The 12,070-nt window shown below is 23.4% G+C and overlaps 1 protein-coding gene across 1 annotated transcript in view; it reads left to right on the top strand.

Moving 5' to 3' along the window:
- The first annotated feature begins 3,501 nt into the window (after positions 1–3,501).
- The window catches only part of LOC114120855 (corticotropin-releasing factor-binding protein), a 49,128-nt gene continuing 40,559 nt past the window's right edge, over positions 3,502–12,070 (top strand). Inside the window, exon 1 of the mRNA XM_027982917.2 lies at positions 3,502–3,658. Within this exon, the coding sequence (XP_027838718.1) occupies positions 3,593–3,658 (66 nt within the window). The 5' untranslated portion in view covers positions 3,502–3,592. The remainder of the gene's footprint in view (positions 3,659–12,070) is intronic.

Raw genomic sequence — 12,070 nt, 5'->3', positions numbered from 1 at the left:
ATCTTATTACTTATATAAACTATAATAATATTGTACTTTACATCATAAGCGATTATACGGTAGCAATCGTGTTTTACTCATCAAACCATTACACATCCCTTCCTCTTTTGTGAACACCACAAGATTCATCTTCAGCGATCATAGTGAATAATGGTTACAGTGCCTGTGAATCTACGCGTAGTCACTTGATCAGCTTTCAGTGCTAAAATGAGAGTTACGCGATTGTAAGCAGGGCGCGTAACATCTATCATTGGTGTTGCGAGTGAGGAGGTTACCTAACCCCCACCATCGATTTTTTCTGCTGGTTTTCAGAAACAACTTGTTAGATATTAGAACTGTTATAAAGTCAATACTTTTGATAACTTAGTATATACACATATAGCTGAGCGTAAACAATAAAAAACTAAAAATCTTAATTCTATAATAAAATTTTATTTGATTGATTTTAACAGTATAATTTATTTAGTGATAAAAAAAGTATTATTCTTAATTAATTTTCACTAAAAAAAAAAAAAACAATATAAGCTTTTAATTAGTCAAAAGACGCATTTATTAGTTTATATTATTTTATATTTTATTCTTTTGAAGAAAAGAAATATAAAAGTAATATTTAAAATGTATTTTTAAATGTTTATATGTAATGAATGAGAATCATCTCATCTAGCCTTAATAAACTAAATAATATCTTCTAAACGAACACAAATAGTATATCTGATTAAAAAAAAAAAACTAGGTAAGTCACACTGATAATTATTAAGTTTTAACTTTCAAGTGTACTTCATCATTAAGTAAGTCACTGTTAAATGTGAATTCAGCTATACGTTATTGAGTTGTTAAATTTGGAAAACAATTTTGATTTCAAATTGTTAGCCTCTATTTCAGAGGAAAATGTATCATTTATTTATATCACCTAATATTAAAGTAATTGTATTTTTTTAAATTATTATTAAATAACAATATAACATTAGTATATACTAATACCTACTATATCTAATCTATGGTAGAGATGGCGACACACGTACGTTCTTTTAGTGACACACTCAAGTAAACAAAAAATAATAGTTATTTATTTTGGGTTTAATAAGAAAAAAAAGTCACCAATTTTATTAATACACAGGATAAATAAAATCCAACCAACAATTTTTTATTTTACCAACTGCACGAACTACAGGTATAGAAAAATTCACCATCTCTGTCTATGATAGATATACATTGTAAGTTGAACTAATTGTTTGTCAAAAATATACTAATATTTAATATCGTAGGTATATTATATCATGCATAAGTGTGCACACGGGGCTGGCAGGGGAGGTGGTTGCCTCCCCTGCGAGATTTTCCGCTTCACCAATATCTTATATTATACCTACAAATCGGAGGGTGGAAATTGGCGTCTGGACCTCCTAGCTAAGGTATTGCCTCCCCTACCAAGAAGACCTGCGCACGCTTGGCTTAGGTTAGGCACGCTTGGCAAATCGTTCGATAGCCCTTATGATATCATGTATTGTATTTGTATAATAAATATAATAATAGTTAATATATATATTAATATATTATATATATATATATATAATGCCAACGTACAGTAGAACAAAGTAATTAGGTTCATGAAATAATTTAAAATAAGCCTTGATACTTTCAAGGCTATCATTTTGTTAATGAAATAAGGCTATATAGTAGATACTATGATATCTGTTCATAATTCTGAGTATTTTCAATTTCTTACGATAAACATTTTTTTAATTATAAAAAGTTACTATAATTATCAAAGGAGAAAATATTATTTTTCATTTAAATGTTTGGCTTGAAATATCTATCTATAAAAATAATTAATTTTAACTGCACAAAACATTTTACTTATTTACAAACGGCGACGATAAAATAGTTTTATCAAGAATCATCGATAATCGAACAGAGTGCGCAAGAGATTCGAAAAAATCGGTAAATTTCCCCAACGTTTTTCTGATAACTGACGAAAAATATCATAGTTAATCGTTTATAATGGTACTGAACATATAAATAAATTATAATTATAAATTATATAAAATATGAACGCCGATCGCCTCGGTTATGGGAAACAGTTATAGTTGCCTATATAGTGGTATAGATTCATTGACAATGGTCCACAATTCCACAATTTATATTGTATATTCCATTTGTTAATATGTGGTGTGTAATTATGATACTTCCGTCACGGGAGAGTAATCAATCTTAGAAAACATGGTAGCCTTTTCCTTCACGTCCGTTGTGTAATTTTATCCATTATTAATATTTGTCAAATAATTTTCATTCCATTGTCCACAAGTACGTATATTATTACATAACATACCATAATGGCGGTGTACAGTGTTTGAAAATTCCAACAGAGAAGTCTTGTAGGTACGTACGCATATTATAAATACGTTTTTCAACATTAAGTTATAATATCTAATTACTTGTTTACCGAGAATAATGAGCCAAGGTGGGCTCATCAAAGGTGAGATGTATATCATCAACATAATATTGATATAGTGCCTAATTTAAAGAAGTTGAACAGTTATAATACAGTTATATTTTTTTACATATATGTACCACCAATCATTCCATGATTTACACAAATGTAGAAATAATTTTTAAATAAGTACTTATATATTAGTTGTACATAAATTGTCAACATCTTTGTAACTATGATTTTTATTTTTCGTGTACAAAAAATTAAAATAATACGAATAATTATATTACAGGAAATGTATAAAATTTTGAATAATAATGACCAGAAATTTTGAAGTTCAAGTGTACTTACATGCGTTCTTTATAGGAATTTACTGCTACAGCTATTTTGATATTCATATGTTTTTACCGCTATTATTAGCATTATTTAGAGTTATAATTTATTGTATTTAAAATATATCTATATAATATTATTTAAAATATGTGTGTATAGATATCTAGTTAAATTTACAATCTTGAATTTTAATTTCAGTTAAGTAATTGCGTTATAGATTGTTTTTAGAATAATTTATAAATATAATTAATAATATGGTGAATAATACTTATTATTATGGATTATTGTCTTTTCGTTTATTGTATTACTGATTAAGTGATAACTAATAAATTATAATATAATATATCACTGTACCAAATGCCGTATATTTAATATAATATTGATAATACTCTCCTTATAAATAATAATTTATATGCTTAAATAACTGCATTTATTAATTATTAGTTATTAAACATAATTAAGTTATACAATTTGTACAAAAATAAAAATTTTTAAAAGTACCGGTTTAAAAAAATACCCTCACATATCACATCGTAGATAAGATTTAACGATATTGTACGATATATTAATATTATAAATAATAAAATACTAATATAGGTAATTTTATATTATTGTAATAATCATATCGTGTGTAGTACCATCTTTGAGACTAGGTTTTGCGACCGCGTGTCGTCGCCTCCTTTGCGTCATCCAAGAGGGGCTTTTGCTTAGGGGGTGGATGGCGGCGGTTGCGTCGGTTGTATAAAAGGGTAGTCGGCATTTGGACACTGTCATTTGTACTGAAACCACGTATCGCGGGACACGCCGTCGACACCACACGTTTTTACCACCATGAACCATCTGTTGCTGATTGTCGCCGTCCCAGTACTTGCCACCGCATTCGCCGCTCACGTTCAAGTACGTGTAATAATAATAGTATGATAAAATAATAAAATGAAATTGAAAAAAGGAGCTGTAATATTATATTTATTTTCTTTCTTTATAACGTGAAGCAGATAATTGTCCTTTATCTATTGTTGTTGTTGTTATTATTATTATTATGTTATTTTGGCCATATAAAATTTAAACATATCTACAACAGAGGTTTGTTGTGATCGTTTTTATATCACTATTTATAAGGATTCATTTTTAATTGTATATTATAAAATATATTATATACTTACATAATAATTCATCAGCTTAATTTAATATTTTCCGATTTTAAAGAAATGACACTATAATAAAATAATTTACTTATAAGTATTATACTATAAATAAATAAATGATTATTAACAGTGTATACAAATGTATACTATATGGAATGTAGACTACCTATTATTTAATTTAAATATTAGATTTACATGAATCATATAATTTTGCAAATGGTTTTTCTTAAATATTTTAAATTATTTCATGGAAATTTCAGAACTTAAAATATTTTTTGTTATTAAAAATAATAGATAACCTATTATGTGTTTTCGTTTTAAAAGGAATAGAGAAAGTATTTGATTTTATACTTTAAAGTATAGATGAATGCCCAATTATTGTACATATCAATGAAATGTTGATAAAAGTATGTAAATATGATTATTAATTAATTATTTATTCATCTTATATTACACACACACATATATATATATATACTATTTATTATAAAACGTTTAATATTAATTATTATATTGTTATAAACAAAACTACTTTAATTAAAACCATATTTTAAAGTAATTAATATTTTAGTTTTATAATAATTTTAAATAATTAAAAAGTACACAAAATAATAAATTTATATTGATCATTTTTAGTATATGAACGTAAATTCGATAAGTTGATTTCTATTTTATGAAAAGTTACATTCTCACTTTTGGAAAATTGTTACTTAAAACCTAACATACAATAAATAACATAATTTTAGATTACTTTATCAGGTTTATTAAAATAGTGAAAATTAATCAATTTCTTACTAATAATGTGAATAGATTTAAAATCAAATTAATAAAAAAATAGAGTGATAGTAATATTAAAAGTACCTACTTATATATACTTATATTATACGTTATTTAAATAGGTATTAATTTTAAATAAACATTTTTGGAATTTTTTTAAATATTATTACATACGGTGAGTTGAATTTTCCTTTTTAATAACTAAATAATTTTTTATAATTTAAATATTTGACTGTTGATATAAAGCATAGTACATTATAGGTGTGTATAGGAATACACAGTCATACAAAGATGTGCATAATTTATAAGGTTTATATAATAATATAGTGTTTATAATACGATAATATAATATACATCTATTTGATTCACTCTTGAGTACCTATAAAAAGTTGATGGAAAATTGAAATTTAGAAAAAAATGATGATTGAATTTAATATTTTCTTAGTTTTTTCGTTAAGTTCAGTTATTGGAAAAATGTTGATATGCTGATGTGCGCAGCGTGTAATTATTGCTGGTTTCTTTATCTATTAAATATATTACTACTTACTTTGTACCTTATTAATGTTTACTGTATTTACTGTATTATTGTGTACTTGTAATTTAGTTGACTGTTGTAAAGTACTTATAAAATAATTATAAGGGTACTTAGGTTATTTACAACACCCTACATAATGTTATAGATACTATAAAAGTATATATGTTTATTGTATATATTACATTACATTATTACCAATTTATTTTGTTGAATACTAATAAATAATAATTAATAATCAAACCAACTAGAGTTTTTATAAAAAATACTTTAATAAGCATTATAATATACCTATATATTGATTTTCAAAAGTATTTAAAAAACGTATTTGGGTTTTGATTATAGATATAAATACCTTTTGAATGTATTCAATTATTTTCTTATACTTATTTTTAGCTTAACTTCTACAAACTTTGTTCAATTGATTCATTACATTTAGTACCTATATTATAGTGAATGCACTGAATTATATTGCGATTGAAAACACTAATTCACTGATGAGGGTAGAGATGCCGGATTTTCAAGCAGTCTTTTAAACCAGAAATTTTAAGATTTATAACTGTGATAAAATAATAATAAATTAGTCCCTTTGAAAACTTGTTTGATGCACATTTCTAATAATAAACTATTTTAAGATGAATAAAATAAATAGACACATTCATAAAACACGATATATTATATTATAACAAGTTTATCAGGAAAACATTCATTATTTTTATTTTTATTTTTAAAGAGTAACATAATAAGATAATTTAAAACTATTGATTGAAGTGTGGTGAAAATTGGAGGCATATAATACAGTATAGGACATTTTATACTATTACTAAATTATAAATTAAACCTTATTTTACACTGAATACTTATAAAATGTACTTATTTAGGTTTTCGAATTATTTTCAAAAGTCATTGGTGTGTAATGCATATACTATATCGAAAAGTATTTAAAATAATAAATGTTCGATTTAATTAACTTTCAAGTTTCTTACGTACTTTTCGACACTCTGTTCCTTTTTATGTTCTCCCTGTATCTCTAATTATTTAGCTAACGAACCTATTAAGTAACTGTTATTACTTGTCAATGTCGATACCTCCCAACTTATCTTAGATAATATCTGATATATATATAATATATACATATTATGCTAATCTACTTCATCATTATTTTTATTTTGTACATACATACATATTACTATTTTAGCGTATTAGCATCGTTATAATATAATAATATTATTTTTTATCACTTTACGATTTTATATATGTTTACTGTTGTTAAAGGGCTAAGCCTGTAAAATAAAATAAATAAAATACTATCTATTTCAAGTATTTATAATTAACGTAATATACGTATTCCTTTTAAGTCTATTTTAATTTATTTCAGTGGTAATCACACCAAATTTAATGATCAATGACAATTTAATTGTCTAATAAAAAAACGTGATTTTGTCATGTAATATTTAAGCGATATTATTCAGGATTTGGGCTGTAATTTTTCACTCACACAAAACATACTTATCGTATATTATTATTTAATATTTTTAATATTTACCTACATCTTAATAAATATTGTGTTCTTATTTCTTAATTTTCATATTATGACTGAATAAAATGATTTCAGCTTATATTAAAAATTTGAAAAACTATTTATGTCAAGTCTTGCACTTAGTAAATATTTCTTGGTTTACCGATAGAATTATGGTCGTGTATACGATAAATATTTTTACGTGAGTGACAAATTACTGGTTATTGTAGTCAGACATTATGATTTATTTATATTACACAAAAAAATAAAATATTTTTTACACAGTACTTTCAGTCAAACATGGTGTGATTACCACAATAAAAATGCGAATGGACTCGGAAAGAACAATTATACATTACTTGGACAATATTTTTATTGCATTTTTAAATAAATAAATAAAAATTAATTTTTAGTATTTGATTATTATCGATGTACCGGATAAATATAATAATAAAAAAACTATTAACTGTATCTTATGTAAGATTTGAATAATGTTTTTTTTAGTTTTAAATATTATATTGATTAGTTAGGAACCAAAAAAATTAATATTTTTGTAATGCACCAACAGATACATTTGAAATAAAGCTTTTGTGTTTCATTTTATTTGATCTTTATTTGAGTTCCAATTATTTAACTTAGTATTTTGAAAATTAATTATCTTTTAGTTACCTGTTAGAAATGACTGGAGACACTAATAAACATAAGAATTTTTAAGTTCGAAGTACACAATATTTATTTAATTATTATCAAATAAATATAAAATAAGATAATACTACGGTATTCTTAATATATATAATATATAGGTATGTATATATAAATAACACATTTAATATTAAATTTATAATAATATTCTAGTATACATTAACTTTATAATTAAGGCTTTCAAAATGTTCAGGATTAAGAATATTACTAAATATAATATGTAAAAATATTCTGTTTACATATATTTAAAGAATAAGAATAATAATGAATGATTTTATCAGATTTATAGTTAATTCAATTATTTGAATTTTCAAAAAAAAAAAAAAACCAAACATTTGGTTTTAACTGATAATGTTTTAAAATTAAGTTTTCATTCTCTGTGAAACTCTTTTTTAATAGGTGGTTAAATTTATTCAAAATATAAATGCAATTATTCGTTATGTTAAAAATTGGACTTAAGAGACACTGCAGAAGTGCAAATAATGTTAACAAATTTCAGCCATTGATGATTTAACTAATCTTCACTTAAAACCGTTTTTCCAATATAATAAATTTACTATTGTGTTAAAATGTATTACAATATCTTATAGTACGTATAACATTTATTAAAACTTAAAGTGATTAAAAATAAATATTTATTGAGCTTATCTAAGGATAACATATATTATAATTAATTTTAAACTATATTTTTTAAGTTTTATTAAGTTGTTTAAAAATAAATTCTAAAGTTATTAGGTAGTTTATTATATAGAATAAAATATTGCATAGTTGTAAATTATTTTATATATTCTACTTCAAAATTCAAATTTATTTAGTTATTGTTTCTTATCAAATTGCTTTGACGCCTCTAAAAAGTTTTTCTAAATTTAAAATTTTTTTTTTTTTATATAGTTCACAATTTTCTTTCAACTTTCTATTCGGTTAAAGGTTTTTATATGAAACTTTTTTTAACGCTTTAGTCGTTTTCAAAAAGAGTTTTCTGAAAAAAAAAAAACATCACTATAAAATCAATAGTTTTAATCGGAATCTAAAATATTGTTAAGCATATATGTGGCTTGGCTGTCATATGAACAAAATAAAAATACTTTTGTATATAGAATAAAAGTACTTTATAAAAAGAATACATTAAAATTTACATGTCTTTACTGTATTAAATATATACATATTTCTTTTTTGGAAAAGTAAATCTAATAACGTATTGTTGTTGCAAGGACTAGACATCATTTAGACTAACATTTGACTAATAAATTGTATGATCAAGTTGTCTTTTATCTAGATGTTTAAAACAAACAAAAAGTTATTTTTATGCAGCACCATATGGTTCTAGGTCTTTCCATTTCAGTTAATTTATTCTAAATTGGCTATAACGTCTTAGCCATTATTAGTAATACACTAATAGTTAATAAACCATTATTTATATTATGTTATTATATGAATATCTACTTCTTAGCTGTTAATAATTATTATTATTTTGTTTAAAATAATAGTGTGTATGGAAACCGAGTTACGTACTATGTAATGTAAGATGTGTTCTTATTTTATATTGTAATATTTTTTGTGAATTAAATAATTCATCAATTACATACATATATTATAGTATTATACCAATTTCTGATTAAATTTTGCTTCACTTTTGAAAGAATTGTGATATTCTTACTATAACGTAGGTACTAACTGCCGTTGTTTATAAGATTTTTCCTTTGTTAGTTTTAATATAATTACCACAATAACCGGAAACAATACGTCGTTAAAAAAACGTTGTAAAAATGATTTTATTAGATGGAGACGTTTTGTTTATGCTGACAAACTTTTCCAATTAATAAAGTAAGTAAGAAACACATGTCATATCTTACTCATTCAACTAACAAAAGACTAATTCAGAAATTCTTACAGTTCTCAGTGAAATATTTACCTGGGGTATGAATATTCTTTTTATTATTAAAAAATAGCTCTAGTGAAATATAATGTATTCAAAAATAGAATCTTTAATGTAAAAACTTTATTGTATCAAATTTATTTAGCATTATGCATATTGAATAAAATTAAACCGTTAGAGCTTAATAATAATTTAATTTAGTAGAGAATTTAATTTGAACTGATAGGAATCTGAAATGAAACAAAAATATAGCTTATCAATAATTATCTATCGATCTTCATTTTTGATTTTATAAACTTTATTGGTTTCCCTTATTGTTTTGTTCAAACGAATTACCAATTTTTGAGTCAAAATTAAAAACAATAAGTACGTTCTTAATGGACCTATACGACTATACTTTTTAAATTATTAAATTGGTTGGATTTAATATTTTATTAACACTTTTTGAAGCATTGAGATTGTAGCAGATGTGAAAGTTTATAAATGTTATCATAAGTATACTCTTAATAAATTAATTTATCTATTGAAGTTCAAAATAATATTATACGATCTATTGCCATGAGAATGTTCCTTAGTAGTATTAAACGAATAATTTTATTTATATTTATTTATAGGTTATTACTAATAACTGCCGACGCGCGATGGTACGATTTATAAATTATATAGCACGACAATCGATTATCGTTGATAACAATTTTATCTTAGCTAGGACTTTCTGCATAAACTATCACCGTTATATAGCTATTGGCTAATATGTACTAGCAAAAAAAAGTTCAAATATTTAACTATTTTATTATTTTATAATGAATGATTAAGAAAACAGAAATACAACAAAACAAAACAAGTAACAACGTAAAATAACAAAAAAATAATTATACAATTGTTTTTAAATTTTTTTGTTAAGCCATAATAAATATAAATGCATTTTTATACCTATTGCATTTGTCGAGTTTTTGAAGTCATTTTCGTATTTTTTTTAAGGGAATTTTTTGAGATTTTTTCGGGCATTAAAATCCTAGCCCTAGTTATAAGTTATTATTATTTTACTGTAATTGAAAACAGGATTAAGATTATAGTTTCGAAATTCATGGGACCGTAAAATAAATAAAAAACGGACACTTCTTTTTAAGTAAAAAAAAAAATAAAGACGCGTTTGAAAACAAGTAATTGTTAAATAATGTAATAGCAAATCAATCCCCTTTTATTCATCGTTCATGCTTTGAAAAGTGTAGTAGGTATGTTGTGTGATTAATGTTGTACATTATATTATATTATAATATGTATAATATGTATCCGGTAATCTTTTATATTACTAATTTTGGATTTGGGTTTTTCATTAATATTATAATAATATGGAATCGTTTATCCTTGTTGTTTATAATACTTTTAAAATAAAACAGTTTTTTATTCATAGAGAGTAGTGAGTGAATTTATAGGATATTTAATTTTGTTTAAATATATATAATTATAATTTTAAGATCGATACTGAATATTTTTATAAAGGTATTAAAGTAATAGTTGATATTATATTGTATTATAAAAGATTTATAATCTTTCAAAATTTATATTGTCTGAACACACCACAAAACGTTAATGCACACAGCTTATTGCAATAAGGTTTTGTGTAGGAATATATAATGAATTATAATATATTATATTTGTACGATTATACCTAAGTGGTTTTAAAAATATCTAATTGTGACCTATATTTATAAAAACGATCGTTTGTAAAATTTGTTTCAAAGAAAAATATCTTTTCTATTTTTTTTTTTGTTGACAATTATAGTTGACGTACATACTTTAGTTGATTGTATATAACAAATATTGATGACGGTATTTTGCGTAGAACAATTTGATTAATGAACGTTGAGTTGTTCATGGGAAACCTGAATGTTTGCTGACCAAAACGAACGTGTTTACTAGTTGAGCTATAATTATTTTAAATTTAACTCGTTCGGCTAAACAATGAGTTTTCTCGTCACATTCATTAACAGTTTTAATTGAATTGGTATTTTTTTTTATCATAATCGTAACGATTCTTTTATGACTATAAAATATGTAATAATGTAATATACTTGAAAGCTATAAGAAATTAAATAAATTATATGTGAAAACGATTAATAATATGAGGACAAATATTGTTGATGTATATGCCACTTAAATACTTAATATAGTAAATACAGTAGGTACATACTAATTAATAATAAATAGATATTAATTATTACTAATGTTGACAATAATATTATAAGTAGTATTTCTTTACATTTATGTCGATATACGATGGTATATAAGCCCTAATAATTTTGTAAATTATAAAAATTTACTACATTTTTTAGAAAAAATATCAGATACATAATATTATAATAATATATAGTACTAAATAATGGATATTTATACTTAAATATTAAATGTAAATACTTGTAAAATTTATATTTTTTTATTACTTGTCATTTTAAAAAAACCTATAAGCAATAAGCTTGTTTTTTCTCCAATGATTATTATTTTAAAAAGTATTATTTTTTAAGACCTATTATTGTACTTTGGTAAGGTTACAAAATTTTTAGTTTTTTAGTTGTACTTGAAATGATAATTTAACTTTAATAAAATATAGGTTTAAGTGCAATCTTTGGAAATTTAAAGATATTATTTTTTATTTTTAACGGACAGCAATCTAAATCATTCTTTTATGTATTATTTTCAAAAGATCGGACTCTTAAAATAAAATAAATTATACTGTAGTTTCTTATTTAAATTGATT

The sequence above is a fragment of the Aphis gossypii genome, chromosome 1, assembly GCF_020184175.1.
Source record: "Aphis gossypii isolate Hap1 chromosome 1, ASM2018417v2, whole genome shotgun sequence".
Taxonomy (NCBI): Eukaryota; Metazoa; Arthropoda; class Insecta; order Hemiptera; family Aphididae; genus Aphis; species Aphis gossypii.
Note: the sequence above shows the minus strand (reverse complement) of the source record. Positions and strands in the feature narration are given on the sequence as shown.